Source organism: Larus michahellis, chromosome 4, assembly GCF_964199755.1.
Source record: "Larus michahellis chromosome 4, bLarMic1.1, whole genome shotgun sequence".
Classification (NCBI taxonomy): Eukaryota; Metazoa; Chordata; class Aves; order Charadriiformes; family Laridae; genus Larus; species Larus michahellis.
The window spans coordinates 62,140,995-62,157,859 of record NC_133899.1 but is presented as its reverse complement, the minus strand read 5'-3'; the positions used below and the strand labels follow the sequence as shown (position 1 = coordinate 62,157,859).

Genomic DNA, 16,865 nt, shown 5'->3' with positions numbered 1-16,865 from the left:
GATGTAGTTGATTCTTTATCATTTAAATGCTTTACATCAACATTAGATACTTTCCAAAGAGATAAACCTGTATCTCAAACAGATGCAGAAAATACTGGATGAGGTTCTCTGTCTGGGGTCTGCAAGAAGTCAGACTGGATGCTTATCACAGCTGCTCAACATTGTACCTCAACAAAACAGTTCTGCAAGTGCTCTGTACTTCAAGGTCCAATCATCTCATGACCATCGTATCTATCCATTCTGTGCAGTTCAGTTCAAACTGAACGGAGGCTGTCTCCAAAATTCATCTTCCTGATGAAATAAGAACCTTTTCAGGACAGATAGGGGCATCTTTCAAAATCATCCCATGTCGTGTTCACTGTCTGGCATCATCACTGCTGGAGACCAAATGGCATCAACACTGCCTGTAAAGCACACTCTGGAAAGCTGTTTGAACACTGGCTTTGCCTGGTGCTTCTACCCAAGGAACATCTGTTGGGCTGACTCCAAGCTAGTGACGGGTGAGTCAATATAGAGACCTTGTAAAACGTTGGAGCTTTTAGTCTCGAGGCTGCCAAATGGCCTCTCAACATAGCTGTCTGTATGAAGAATACAGTTCCTTTATGGTCAATGAGGTTGTTGGAGAATCAACAGCCTCCACGAGGCTGTTGAAGAACCAATTACAAAAGCAAAATGTATGATGAGGTTAGGTGAGCTGTTAATTTTCCTCTCAGTTCCTTAGTAATATTTGTGGAAAAAAACCTTGCCCTTTAAGTCTCCAGAGCAGGATGCAAAAGAATAGCAGAGGAAAAAAAAAGAGCACAGAGATAGAAACCACACAGAGCAAGACAAGAAAAATAAGTAACAGCATTTATGCACGAAATAAGCAGAAACAGCCCTACATATAACGGTAAAGAGAAAATAGTGTGCTAAAGTATTAAATAAACCACCAAAATATTTTTCTTCAGAAAAAGAAAACTAAACACCCCATTTCTTCATCTCTAGGAAGGGGCAGAAAGAAGCATTTAAAATGTGAACAAAAATAAACACTATGCCCTCAGAATACAGTACGAGGGTGGAAGCCCACAGAAAATCACACCTAGACTTGCCATAAAATATACTTGCTACAGGCTCCTGTAGGATTTTTTAGAATACCTCGTTACTCTAATTTTTTTCTTGTCACACTTAAAAGATTGGCCACAGACTACGAAATCTTTAAAAACTACTGAAAGGATTTTTTCTTTTTAGAAGATATACCTAATTAAGACAGTATAACACAGAGATTCAATATAAAATGGATTAGCAATATTTGATTGCTTCATTATCTACCCTGAGTGTAAATCTTAATGCTATTCTGAAAACTATCTCCTCACAGACCTGGGTTCCATTTCCTAATGAAAAGCTCATTAAATACAGCATTCTTGCAAAGGACATGAAGATAGCATTATTGCTTAAGAACTGGACTCTTAGTCCCGGGACATGGGAAGAGGGCTCTATTCCCTGCTCTGCCACACACTTCTCATGTGATACTGAACAAGTCACTCTCGGCTGGCTTTGCAAATGTGCTCAGCAGCTGCTTCTTATGATCAGATTACCAAAGTGCTGAAATCTTTTGAAAATCTGGCTATTTATTTTGTTGCTGAATAGGATCAGAGATCTTTTGAAATCTGGCCCCAGTTGGGGTGCTGCGCTCTTTTGAAAAGCTAGCCCTAAATCTGTATATGCCTCAATTTCTCTATTAGCATTATCAGCACTGTTCTGCTTCATCAAGAGGATGAGAAACAGCTGGCATACACAGCAATTCAAATTTGAAAGGGGATATATAAATGTAGAGTTGCTCTGATAGTTGTAGAAATGTTATATGTACTTAAAAAAGAAAACAAAAATCCAGCTCCTAATTTTTCCTAACCCTTTAACACAACTGTGGTTTTCTAGAAAATCTGAAGTGAAGTAATATTGACAATATTATTCTGCTTGCTATAGGTAATGTTGAGGAATTGTCTACATGTATAAAAACGTGAACAAAAATATTTCTCCCTCTTCCTTTTATGATTATGAATATGCATTTAATGACTTTCCAGATGATGAAATAAGACACAGAATTTTGGACTTGCATGTGGTACCACCCCATGCAAAGCAAAGCAAAAACAATTTTTATAGGATACAAGCAGAATGCAAAGTGACAACACACACATGCTTGTGCAGATGCACTCAGCTGACTCTGCGAGTAAGAATTATAGGGAGTGACGTGCTCAAGCACTGCAATTAAGGTAAGCATTTTCTAACAGCTCCATTTATGAGGAGGACTGTGGCACAACTGGAGTTAAGTCGTTTATTAGGGATTTGCCTTTCCTTACGAACAGAAATCACAGTATGACTAAAACCTTTGAAATTAAAAATAAAAATATTCACCTTGGCTCACAAGCTAACAAATAAACAGAAAAGATGTTTCTTAAGGGAGCTCGATATTTTAAAACAACACCTAAGTCCCCAGCTGTGTGGAGATTCTTATTTTGCTCGCAATCTCAGATAGGTATAGAGGCTTACATGTTCTCTAAATTGTAAGCTCTCTATGAAGGGTGTTCTTTAATTACAGACAGCTAATGAAAACAGTTTTTACTGATCTCTCTAATGTCCTGGGAAAGTCTTTACTATGGATTCATTGTATTCTACTTTATATCCCTGATTGAAATGGGAGACCACAAGAGCACAGGGATTTGGTGGAAACTCTATTTCCTTCCTCTGGCTTCAAAGAGAACAGTTGCAGAAATTAAGCTGCGTTGATATTGTGGTCAAACTTTGGTCAGACTGTGGTTATACTTGCATATTTTATAGATATAAAATCACTGCACTTTGGTTTTTAAAATTGCTGGGTCTACCTTCAGTATCTAAACCTCGCTGTGCTGACCACAGGTACCTAATATAACTATTACGTAAAAAATAAGAATTATTATTAAATCCATATACTTCAAACTTCACTTTCAGGGCTCTATTATTTACTCCAAATATTGATACAGTCACTTTGGAAAAGACTAGTAAATATATAACCGTAAACATATGAGATGGGAAACGTAGATTACTCTTTAAAAAAAAAAAAGTTTGTGTGTTTTCTTTCAGTTCAGACAAAATGTTTTCTTTGAGTCATAAGTTTTTATTGGTAATATAAAGTGATGTAACTCTTGGTAAAATAAATATTATAAAAACCCATTCACTTACATTGCTTTATTCCCTCATGTCTACATACTAATAAAGACACAGCTTCCTCTCTGGGGTTTCCTGGTTTGGGTTTTTTTTTTAAGGTCTCTGCTACATTCATTATCAGTTGATTAATCTATTTCTTCAGCTCTTCATACAGATGTATTTATTACCTCCACAACAGACTCAACGAGGTCTAAAAGAAGCAGTCATTGAACGTGAGATATACGGTAGAAGTTCAGATGACCCAGAAAACCAATAAACTACATTAATAGAAGAAACAAAGGCTAAGCTCTATTGAATTTAGCAGGACTTTGAGTATGTCCTTACATCTCTGCTCAGCTGAGGAGAGTAAGGTATGACAGCTATACTGAAACTGTTAAATCCAACCAAAAGATCCAATTCTTCAACCCCTTTCATTTGCAAAACAGAGCACTGCAATATTAAGTTTTACTGAGGCTCTGTCCAAAATACTCTTCATAGCAAAGACACTTTTCTTGGGTACAGAAAAGGACAAATAAAAAGACAAACAAAAGTTCTATCAGATATTGCAATCTACAGATAGCAACAGCCTTTTTTCATTTTATATATCAAAAACTACAGCAGTGATTACTTTTTGTCTGTTTCTGATTACTAAAAGCAAAAAGCAGAACAAGCGCTTTTGGCACACCGGATTTATTGCACATCTGTAATTGGCTAACCCCATCATGTGCGTTATTTGAAAAAGTTATGTAGACTGCACATATAATTTAAGATATTCATGCTTCTAAAAAAGACCACCTGGAGCTAACCCATGCAACAAAAAACATGAATGTAAAAATCATATGGAAACATTTTATTAAGAGCTTTGGAAAAGTGGACTGTTGTGGCACTGACTTTTACACAGAAATTTCTACTGGATGAAAATCTGTATCATTACAGAATGACAAGAAATTAACTTGTTTTTATTTTGATAGCTCCCTGATTTATTTTACAACCATTGCCAAGGTTGGAACAAATGCAACTGTCGATAGTATTCTCCTGACATATTTACCTCTGCAAGTCTGAAGCCCATGGTCTTGCAAAACCCACTCAGCCAATACTGTCAATGTTCTCAGCCACGAACTATAATGACAACACTCACCATCTTTTAGCTGGAATGAGGAAGGTATGCTCTCAACTCAGGAGTGAATTCTGAATGACAGAGTGAGGACTACTGTGCACAGAGAGATATGCACATTGAAGGAAGAAAGAACAAAGTGAAGAGCTAAAAACTTTTTTGCGTTTCTTTTAAACATTAATATTCTTCACCAGGCTGTTTTCATTACCAAGACTGCACTGAGAATGCAAATACATAGAGAAAAATAGAGGACTACAAAAAGGACAGAGTCAACACTGGAAACTGAGTACCAGAGGAAGACATTATGCACATTCGGTGTTCCACCTAAGGACTCAAAAAAAAAAAAAGAATGGCTAAGAAAAATAAACTGTATTAACAGGACATAATGAAAATGCAAAAATGACCATGTCAGTGTAACAGTGCAAGAAGAGAAAAAGGAAGAAGAATGGCAGTGTAAGAGAATGGAAATACAGTAGTGGCTGGGAGTGAGAGAAAAGACATTGAAGTCACCTGTTCTATTTTCTTGCTCTTAAAAACTTTTACTGTTTGGTTGTTTTCCTATTTAATTGTTAAGTTGTAAGGTGGAGTTCTAGCAATAAACAACTCTTCCAGGGACTGACATCTGATTGACAACATTTTAGAAAGAGTATTAATTTGTTACCAGCAGTAAATGTTTTGTGTCTCCACAGAAGTGATGGATAGAACTTTTTACGATACAAATAAAGCACCATGAGAAACTAAATCATTCTATCATTTCTGCTAGCAGAACAGGAAGGATCAGGCAGGTTCATTTTATGCCTTTGTTCATGCAAAAAAGAACGGAACTTGAAATGCTTTTCCCATCACTCCTGTTCTGCATCACAAAAACCCCAAACCCTTCAAAGTCTTGTAACAAAATTAACTACAAAGCAACAACCAGTAGCCTGGAGTTTACGGCAGCAAAGATAAAAATGAATATTATTATTATTGTTGTTGTTGTTATTATTATTATTGTTATTATTTCCATTTCACTATATTAAAATAAATACATTTTAGGAGGTTTGATTTACTAAACTGCACAGATTATTATCTATGATCCAAACATCATCGTAATTTGCAAATTTTAAATCAGCCCTCGTGCCATGTTTACTCCCAGTTCACTGATGATCATGCCCAGAGTGGTTTCCGCCAGAAACCATAGAACCTTCTTTCTTAATAATAACTTTGACTTTGATCTGCTTTCCAAGATCAATCAGTTATACAGCTAATGTGTTTAAAACAGCTTGGTTCTTACAGTATTTTAAAACCTTAATTCTGGCGCACTTATGCCTTACAAATACTTCAGTATACAATGTGTACCCTAGTTAACCTGACTTGCAATTTCAGAGAGTTAAGCTGGGTTTGTTTTACAAGAATTACTTTCCATTTATCCATGCTTGTTGAAAAAATATATGCTCTTACTTTTATCCCTTTACTGGAGGAATTTTCCCAATATTTTGCCTGCAACCGCTTTGAGGCTAAGACAGCTCAGTACTGCAAACTTCACAACACCAGCACTGCAAGAAATGGATGATGCTGAATATTGTATCGGGCTGATATCAGAGGTAACCCGATCCTTGTCTGAAGGACACATAAAAAACAATTTATTCAAAAATTTATTCTGGAATATCTGAGAAACACTGCAAGCTAGGATTCAGGATGATGATGCCCAAGAGTTTCAGAGTCCCTTGCTTGTACTATGGCAGGTAACCTATCAAAGCAACACAGAACCGTGGCAACCACAGCGGGGCAATGCCAGTGGATATTACTGTGATGTCAGGGGTTTCCCCGCTCTGTCGACAAGATCTGCTTGTTTTGGCACATCTGAGAATTATACCCTTTTGTTTTTCAAGTACTTTTAAAAGTTTGATTCAGACACTAAAGAAAGATCTCTTGTTTCCCCAGCAGAAAATACAGAGATAGCATTCATCATGTATGACTCAAACACAGAGCAGGCGGTTCTTGGAGCCTCACGCTTGGGACTCCAGCATTTGGATTCCAGTGGCAGAATGATTTTGCATGAGGAGCTTGAGGGAGAAGCGAGGAGGAGCAAACAAGACAACAAAACCCACAGCAAGTTATAATAATCCCATTTTGATCAAGAAGACAGAACCACAGAATCATACTATCATTTAGGTTGGAAAAGGCCTTTAAGATCATCGAGTCCAACTGTAAACCTACACCTAACACTGCCAAGTCCACCAAAATATGAACTCTGACAGCAGAATTCTCCTTCCCGAGGTTTTGTATTGTTGATGACTATGATTGTGTATGCTCCCTGAACACTACCGTCAACAGTAACCTTAACTGTAGAATGGATTCTGTACCGGCAAGCACTTAAAAGAAACCTGTATCAAGCTCTCCTGCATTTTCTGCATCAGTACAAGTTTTACTATACCTTTCTGCTAATGAGCCTATACCCTTGCCAGAATTCTCCCCATTTCTAATACACACAAACCCAATTTTTCTTTAATTTTTCTAATCCTGCTAGATTCTTCCTTATTGTCTCTGCTTATCTTTGTCAACTTTCTGCACCTCAGACTTTCCAGTTTATCTTAACTGCTATATATTTCCCTTTTATTTCCAAAGATTTACATGAATAAACGTACATGCTTTTTCAAGTTATTGATTTCACTTTTATTCTGAAAAAGGATGCAGTTTTATAATTTTCAGGTGTATAGGAAACCCTCATTTCATAAATTTTTCTTTAAGAGTTCTAGACAACTTTTATTCTAATTTTTCCATCAAAATTTTTCCTCACAATCAATTTCACATGTAAGTTTCCCCATTAGGCAATTAGTCCCTCAAAAAGCAGCGAGTGTATTGGTTGGCACCCTCCTCCATTTGCAGAGATTGAAAGCAATCAGGTCATGATCACCTGTCACTAGGCAACCACCAACTCTGAGTCCACTATTCAATTCATCTTATCTATCACAATGAGATTCAAACAGAGCTACCTCATTTTGGGTTCCATATCTTTCACACTAGAAAACCATCAATAATTCTTGCAAGGAACATTAATGTTTTACCACTGACTGTCTGAAATTTCCAGCACTCATTTCCTACATTCAAGCAACACCTAATAGTCTTTTTCTTTAACCTTTGTAATAGGTCAATGACTAAGCTATCTGCTCCTATGGCTGCACTGCCCCTATGGCCACAAACAGGTTTACAACGGATTGACATTATGTTTACAATCAGTGTTTGATACTGGTACACAGTCGGAGAACTTTATAGTGGCCTACACATAAACAGGAATCAGATTTTCATGAGAATAAGAAAAATGCCTGCAATAAAGGAAGCTATCAAGAATTCTCCAGTAGAAGAGCAGAAGTTCCACACAAAGCAGGATAGTCAGATTCGGAAGATGCTTTTCATAACAAGCAATACTGATGATTCATCCGTATTATGTTTTTTTTTCATCTGATTGACCTTTTCGTGTCTAACAGTGAAAGACAATCTCTTAGGCCACAAACACTGAGGAATAAAGCAGTTCTTATTTCTTTGTCCCTATAGATGGTTTCCATGAGACAGAATTGTGTAGTGGTTCAGAAGACAAGGCTGGTCTTAGTAGAAGGCTTGTGTGGTTTGGCAGGGAAAGGCTTGTACTATCTTCCGTCTCCTGCTCAGAAGACAACACTCAGTTTAAAATATAAAAGGCTAACAATAGGTAATGTTATTTAACGGGTTTGCACAATAAGATCATTTAGAAGAGAACCATTTATTTGTCTCTTAAAAATGCATACATATCCAGTATAAAAATAACTAGGAAAAGGCATTTAATTAATGAAAGTAATCCCACTTGACATTTGGGATAACAATTACCATACTTTCCAATTATCGTTATTGCTTATTTTCTTTCCCAGAGAATTCAAAGTGCTGGACTTATTTCCTCAACCCCAAGTTTCATAGTAAGCTAAGACAGCAAGTTCACTTGCAACCTATACTTACATACTTTGTTTATGTTGAGAATGGATTCTTTGAAAAACTATCTTCTAGCCTTCTAGTAAGTAAAACTAGCCTTCTACTAAGACCAGCCTTGTCTTCTGAACCACTACACAATTCTGTCTCATGGAAACCATCTATAGGGACAAAGAAATAAGAGCTGCTTTATTCCTCAGTGTTTGTGGCCTAAGAGATTGTCTTTCACTGTTAGACATGAAAAGGTCAATCAGATGAAAAAAACCCATAATACGGATGAATCAGCAGTATTGCTTGTTATGAAAAGCGTCTCCTGAATCTGACTATCCTGCTTTGTGTGAAACTTCTGTTTAGTTTGAAGTAAGCGGGTGAAATTTTGTTTTAAAGCATAATTTTTCTACTTGTGATTATCAAAACGTCCTTTTTCTATATTTCACTACCAATGCAGAATTGAAGTAACATTGAATGCTTTACTGCAAGCAACATGTCAGAGTCATATTTAGTTACATTGGACAAGAACAATTTGGACAAGAAAAAATTCAGTTCACCACAAACACTTTTGACAACATCTGATTTCTCTTCATGCTGAGGTATATTAATTCCAGAACACAGATGAGTAAAACTACCTAATTGCAGAACATGTAATGGTAAGAGATGGCTAAACTGAAAGTTTAACTAAGAGTTCACGCAACCTACCAGTTGATCAGTACTATTTACTGAAGTCCTTTTCACTCCTCAGAATCTCTCATTCACCTCTTCTCTTACAGCAGAAGACAAGTAAGATTATTTTACTTATATGACATAAAATGTAAAAATTTGGCTTACAAAAGAGCCCATGATAAACCCACTTATAACTTGAGATTGTGGATAATACCACAATTACTTTTTTTCTTTCAAAGAAAAGACATTTTAGGTATCCTAGTTTCCATATGTCACGTCATTCAACAAGAAATCAGACTCATGACCTTGCACCAATACTTGTATCTCCAAAGACAGAAATGAACACCTCACCTCAACTAAAAAAGAATGAAAATCTACTATTTTGATGTCACCATGGCAAAATTCCAGGACAAGGGTTTGCAAAATTAGGCACAGACTACAGGGTTGCTGCTTCAAAAGAAACAGAAATGGCAAATACTGGGAACTCTGTTCAAGACAGAGAGACATGTGCCTTCTTTTTATAGTGATGATGGTCCCAAGTCAGTATCAGCGTCCCAAAGATTGCCCAGAAAGGAAATACATGGCATGACTTTACATCAGCCAAATATACTCAACACACCAGAGAACATCACGGTGCCTCACACTGCTTCTCTCCCTTCCTCTCTTCACTTGAAAAAAAGGAAGAAAATATGGCTTGGTAAAAACTCCTACAACATAGCAGAGAATAACATAAAAAGCTGCATGATCTTTGAACACTTTCAGCAACAGTTTGTGCTAAAAATATAGAAAGATTTGGAGTTAATCATTTGAAGACAATATTCCAAAATATGAAGGTTCTCACAGGAGTCTGATGTTGAAAAAGGACTACACAGCCTGGTATGGGTCAGCAATCAGAATGCACAAGAGGACTTCAAGGGCCATGCCATGTAAAGCACCACTTACTGGCTGAACACACAGTAAATACTATAAAAATACTTCCATTCCCAGATCAGGACTTTCATAAAACTCACCTTTGAGTCCAAAAAATTGAACAGCAGCTCATTTACTGTTCTCCTCAGAACAGACCCCTTAAATACTGGGAGTCAAACAAAGACTTTTGGAGGGACGGAAACAGAGAACAGTACTGTTATTCATAACATATTGTGTGTAGTACAGAAAGAAAAACAATTTTTTCCTACTGCCTCTAAATAACTTTTTGATTATTTTCTGCCATATGAGAATCATGTCCTGGTCTTTAGGAACTGTAATCTCTAAACTCATCTGCTGCAAGTTGTGTGTATTTGTTTACAAGGACTAATACTTCCTACGCACAGAAAGACTTAGACAATGTACCCAAAAAAACCTGACTGAAGTCTGCTGTATTAGAAGATGGAAAATTTATCCATTTTTAGCAAATGTCAAATCATTGGCTATTGCTTTTAAGATTAATAAAAGATATAGTGGTTTCTAGATAGCCTCTAAATAAAGATTACTATGAATGGAGAAATGATTTACCAATAGTCACCACAATGAGATTTCTTTAAAGGTTACAATCATCAGTTATTTAGCTGAAACACTGCTGAGAATGCCTGGTCATTTCTTGAATAATGCATAATGTTCATTGTAGATTTGATCTGTATTATAACAATACAGATATTTCTAAAATAATGGAGAAAACTATCTGATACTTTCCAATTGCTCAAGATATTTCCATGAAGTAATTGTCTCTGAAAATATTATATGGAGTTACCTGAGTGTTCATTTGCAAGCACAACTTGTAGCGATCGCTACACAATAGGCATAAGAAAACAAACTCATCAGCCGTTATAGACTTTTAAGGAAAGCTGTGATAAATACAGGGCAGAGTAAAGGACCTCCCTGAAATACTAAATTAAAATGATTAAAGTGCTGTACAGTCTGGGGGACAAATTTAAAATTAAGCTTTGAAATTTAATTATTAACACAAGCAGACCAACACATCTGGGGGAAGAAAGAAGAAAAAAAAAAAAAAAGCAGTTGCCTACGCAACGTAAGTACTTCTCATATAATTTTCCAAATACCTTTAAGTCTATTCAGAAGATTGCTCGGGCACGCACAAAATATAATGTCTAGTGTTTTATTGTAGGATTATCAACTATACTTCACATGAAGCTGCAAGCTATTTATGTGAGCTTGTTTATCCATATGAACTTCTTCAAGGGCAGCAAAAAGCGACCTTAATAAATGAAAATGAATTTCTTTTGATGTAATTTCATGAATGTTTGATCAGAGTGTGTTAACAGGTTTCTATGTAAGGAGAACTCGTGAAGTAATAAAATATACCTGTACTATACAGCTAAACCTGCTTATGGGGAATTCTTATACAATGAAACGCTGTTTCATCAAGCATTATTTCAATATACTAACACATAAATAATACAATCGTAGTTAGTATAAAGCTAAGTACTCAAACAGGGAGGAAAAAAAAAGCAAAAATCCTTCCTCAGCTCCCCCACACCCCTTATGCCTAGAGGAATGGCAACCATAAAACCAGATGGGTGGAGGAGCAGGATTATTATGTCAGATAGGGTGAAAAGACATTAAATGTTTACCTAGGATTTTTTATAGGGAGAAACATGTTAATGTAGGCCAGACTATTTACACTGTTGTCCAAGAATAAGGTTTAGTTCTCCATTAAAATTCTTTTCTTCATTAGAATCTTTGCACAAAAAGAAGCTTCAGTATTCAGGTATATATTCCATGGTAGGATAATGAAAAACAGCTCTCATACTCTGAAAACATACACAGAGATCTGCAGAGATCAGAATTCCATAATACAGGACAGCTTGTAGAAGCACTGTATGTCTCTTAGCTATAGGAATTTTGGGAGGAATTAACAACAGATCATAGATCGTACAGCAGAGTCCACTCTACATCCACCTTGAAACACTGTTTAATTGCCTGAGAATAAACTCTCATCCTGGAAAAAATGGGGAGCATTTGCATATTATATCAGAAGCTTGATGAACCATGTTATACTCATGCTTTGGATGATGTAATTATTACCTTTTTTTTTTTCTCCATGAAAATTATATATGATGTGGCAGATAATATAAATGAAATACGTGAAATGACACAAATATGTTCGGCTACTAAATCATCAGCCTGAAAATCCTTTGGTTTTTGTCTTCCATGTCTATCTCCATCCATTGAAAATTATAACTTTCCTTAACTAATATTAATTTCTGTAAATGGAAGAGCAGGTAAAAGCCCTGTGCACCATCTGTAACAGTAACCCTTCACAGGCAGCTGTGGGCTGATAAATAAGATTCTATTTCCCCCTCCTCCCTCCACCCTTAAAGATGGCTTTTTCTTTTGCCTCATGCTATATACAGTCTATCTAGTTTAGTGCAGATTAAGAGTTTAAGTTCCACAAAGTGTGAAGGAAAAAAAAACCCAACACATGAAGTTTTCAAGCTCAAATCTCATATGCCTCTGTCCAAAATATGTTTCCTCCAAAATGTGCAATCAGTAGCTAAAGTAAAACCAGTTAGTTTTCTGTGCCATCAAAGCCAGGAAAACCACAATTCCTAAGTTTTGGTATATATGAGTTCTGCTAATGCAACTTGCTCCATAATTTAAAATACTAATCAGATGGAAAGATCACACTTATCTACATAAGTAGCATAAGTAAAATATTACAGAAAAATCTACAGTTTACACAAATCATTGGAAACACTATTTAGGACCAACAAGCAGCCACCCTCTAAAATGACTGTCTAATTCCTCTATTACCTGGCTTTTGTGGCAACTCACGTCTAAAACATTGATATTGCTGCCCAACTGCTTGTTTGAGCATGAAAAGAGGGTATTTAATATTGAAAACAGTCTATTTTGGCTGAAATGTTGATAGATGCCTACTGGCTCAGAAGTCAAAATTTCTGTACGCATTACAAGATGATAAATAATATCCTAGTCTCTAACCTGAAGATTTAAAACTTTGAACGTGATGCCCTCGAACTTTGGAAATACATGATTCTGCCTTTAAGGTTTAGCCAGAGAATTCAGATATTGAGTCCTCAAATCAAGGAAAAATGCCATACTCCTCTCAAACACATCCTTATACAAAATACTAAAACAAAGCAACACAATCATTGCCAAATAACTTTATACCATTTAGTCTACATCACCCAGAAGACTTCTTACAGCTGAATGGTTACATCAATAGGTTTGTTGTTAAATAAAAAAAATGAATAAAATAAGAGGTTTATGTCACCTTCACATGGTGTCTTTCTCATGCAGACCTCAGATTTCCACATTTGTATCCCTTTAAAGGATTTGATATGCAGGGAAAGAAGAAAGGATGATGGTAAAAATTTCAAATTAGAGGTTACTAAAGGCTGCCATATTCGATACTATACAACATATTTACTCCATACCTTTTACTGATGTATTAGGTGGAGGTCCTTCCATTCTCAAGTTCCATGGAGGATCGCCTTGATTAGCAAAGTCCCTCATTTTCAGATAGCTAATTGTAAGTCGGATGATGGATGCCTTGTCAAGCTGGCTGGTAATGGCTGCAGGCAGTGGCAACAACTTTGCCAACTCATAGAATTCAAAATTCTCCTTTCCCCGGCGAGAGCGAGCTGCATCTCGGGACTTTTCCTTCCTCAAAGCTTGTAAACTGAAAGAAAAATAAACAAAGGAAGACATTCATCAATATTAGTGCTCTGTCACATTTAACCAATTTGCTTTTTCACTCCATAGAGATTACCACATTTTCAAAATGCTGTTTTGTATGGATGTACAGACTTCAGGATATATTTAATGGTACTCCAGTCTTTGAACGATGAAAACTAACGATAATATTTGAGTGTCAGTTGTAGCCAACATATTAAGTAAGTACTCCTAACTCATTTCAGCCTCTTTCTTCTTAGTCTGCCCTTCCTTTTTCTGCTGCCATCGCAAGAAAAGATTCCATTGAATGCTGTGTACATGTGGGGTTTATCTGCAGAGATGCCATTGCTCCTCCTGACCCATTGTGACCCAATTTTGTCTAAATTTGTGCCAAATTCTGACTCCTAGGAAGAACAGGTTAAAAGCAGATGACTGAAGGGTGTGCTACCTCTGACAGGGGTTGCAGTGCAGCCAAAATGACCAAACAGGTTGTACAGTAACTTCTGAAACAGAGAAGTTTAAGTCTGGGGTAATAATGTAAACCTTCCTGAATTTCATGAAGCTGCTCTTTATGAGTTGTTCAGCTGTCCTTGCTGTGGGAACAGCAACTTTTGTCAGAGGCTGAGCAAGCAGTTAATACAGTTACGTGATTCACATTTCTGATTGTAATTCACTACCAAACACGTGTCAGACTGACAAATTTTGGGGCAGAAAAGACCTTCTTTCTGCTTTACAGTGAGCTGGTGGAAATGCAAAGACATTCATTTAGTTCTGTTGCATCGATGTATCACTTGCTACCTCCCATATCCAACACCTAAAGGTAATTCACATTTTACTCCTGGGCTATTTGTTTAATTGGTGTAAAACTGCTGAACGCGCATTGTGGTGACAGTGGGCAACCACTGGGGTCTTCTCCTCATCTTTCCCTATAACTCAAAGGAAACTCAAGTTTCAGTTGGTTTCAATATATAATAATACAGCTTTGCAAGGGAAAAGTGATTAACTTGTTTTATTGCATGGTTTGGGGCAGACAAATAAACGTACAGTACACTTCCCAAAAGATCGTGAGTCAATATGTAGATAATAAGAAGACCAGATATTGCCTCTTTTGTTTTAAAAGAGGTGTTAAATTATTTTATTTTTTTTTTGGAGACAGCAGAGTGTTCAACTCAGGATATGATAAGCTTGACCATACCTCTACCTTGGTGCGTAGAGGTTGGTGCTGATGCAGGGGTTGGTGTCTGCCAGTCACTGTGTAAGGTGAGTAGAAACTGTTCTCACCCCTCACAAAGACTCTGTCTTTCTTTTGCTTCGTTTGATCTTATTGACTTGATGAAGTTACAGCCACAACTCGTCATTAGTTTACAACAGACACAGAATTCAACCAGTGTATAACGGAACAGCAAACAGTTCTCTGAAGCTTCCACAACCCTTCCTGAAACCCAGGATTTTATCAACAAAAAAAGCATAAATCATAAAGAACTCAGGCACGCAGATCTAATACCTCTCTAATACTGAGACCTCTATTTACCTATCTTTCTAATTTGGAAATAATTTAAACTACAGAGGCTCTCTTATTTTAATATTAACCACCTGCATTTTCTTGGCTGTCTCTGCCACTTCAGACTTGAAAGGGCAGATCAGCTGGGCCCCTAAACCACAAATGAAATCCCTCCATCACACTTCCCCGAGAATGCTTAACAAATTATATTCCCTACACAATTCTATGCTAATAGCAATTATATTTAAAGTGACAGCCTGACTAAGAAATAGGGATGGTGAGGAAACGGCACACCTTTACCCACAGGTAAAGTAAACCATCCTACTGAATCCTACACTGATGTACATACTTGCCTTTATGAACTCTACATAGACCTCAAGCAGCTAGATTTTTAAGTTATATTCTAGGGGAAAGTACCTGAAAAATAAGATTCCACAAGGCTCGTTGCAGATGCAATTTCAAATATCTACCACCATAGATGTGTAAAATCCCTCAAAATGTGCATTAAATATAGCCAATAGAAATATTTTATGTATATAAGGAAACCTGGAAGCTCTGTGAGGTGGGAACTGTTCAACTGATTTCAGTGAAGATACCCTATACAAGTTAAACACCTACAACGGTAACACAAGGGAGAGGCAGGCAAGTGTCTCTGCCCAATTGCTTGCAAGTGAAAGCTCATTTTCATGGCACAAGGGATGGACTTTACTACTTGTGATCACACTGTTTTTCTCCAGAAGCCAAGCCTGAGGACCTCAAGTCCCCAAATCAAGTTTGAGGAATCCAGAAGAGCTGAGATTCTAGATGTATTCTGAAATTTTGCACCAAGAGGTTCACACCTTCTTTCCAACGCACTTAATTATACCCCTATGTAAGAAGGGGACTTTTTGGAGATCCCCAGTAAAACAAGTAAGAAATATTACAGATCCCAGCAACTTTTGAAACTGAAAAAAGTTAGAAACCGAATGGTGATAGACTATTCCTCAGCAACCAAAGACGGAATCCACAATTTACAAGTTCTGTCTAGGGTTCAGGAGATTGCTGAAACTGAATAATACACTGCAATGTAAACTTATATAATGCATTACTGGATCACTAACAGTTTGCAATGGAAGCCAGTTAAACTGAAAAGTGAGGCTACCTGTGTAAATAAACAGCACCCTTTGAAAGCCATCTACGTGTATTCAAACTTTTGCAATAAAAAAATCCCACAGGGATGGGTAGCTGATATAATAGACATACCAAAGAAACTCCTGAGAAACAGCATTATCAATAACATATTTTTCCTCCCAGCCACGGTATATTGTCATTTGTGGAAGCTTCACTGAGTGACTCAAGTCAAGGAGTTTGTAACTTGCAGCACCCTCCTCTTGGCATCAGTGCATTAAGCTAAATTTAGAAACAACGTCTGTGCATGCAAGTCCTAATTTCTACTCTACATAATACCACTAGGGAAACACACTTGTAGCATCGGACACTGCAGTTATGCTGATATAATGGGTCCTTCATTTGGGAGCAGTGATTTCCTCAGCAGGATGCAGGAATTCATTAGGTATGACCTAAACATCACTTTTAATCCTCTCTGGCACCTGTGATTGGGATAGGCAACATCAACTTCATCATCAGATGCTCTTAACAGAGCAAAGTGCTGGCACTGAGAATCCCAAGAGGATGCTAGAAGAGAAGGGTGTGAAGCTCACAACAGAAAGCAGAGGTGCTGACACAGAAGAATAATTCATCTTGGGTCCTGTCACATGACACTGGGATTAGAGGTGACTCCTGGTAACATAAATGAATTTGCTAGAGTATCAGGCTGCAAAAACTCAGAAATACCCGCAGGCTGTCCCGTTAATGACA

General features: G+C 37.0%; 1 protein-coding gene across 7 annotated transcripts in view; it reads right to left on the bottom strand.

Annotated features, from left to right (window-relative positions):
- Positions 1 to 16,865, bottom strand: part of NPAS3 (neuronal PAS domain protein 3) — a 627,172-nt gene that overhangs the window by 422,679 nt on the left and 187,628 nt on the right. For all 7 annotated transcript variants that reach the window (XM_074585122.1, XM_074585125.1, XM_074585124.1 and 4 more), the window contains one exon: positions 13,270 to 13,514. In XM_074585122.1, coding sequence (XP_074441223.1) covers positions 13,270 to 13,514 — 245 coding nt within the window. The remainder of the gene's footprint in view (positions 1 to 13,269; positions 13,515 to 16,865) is intronic.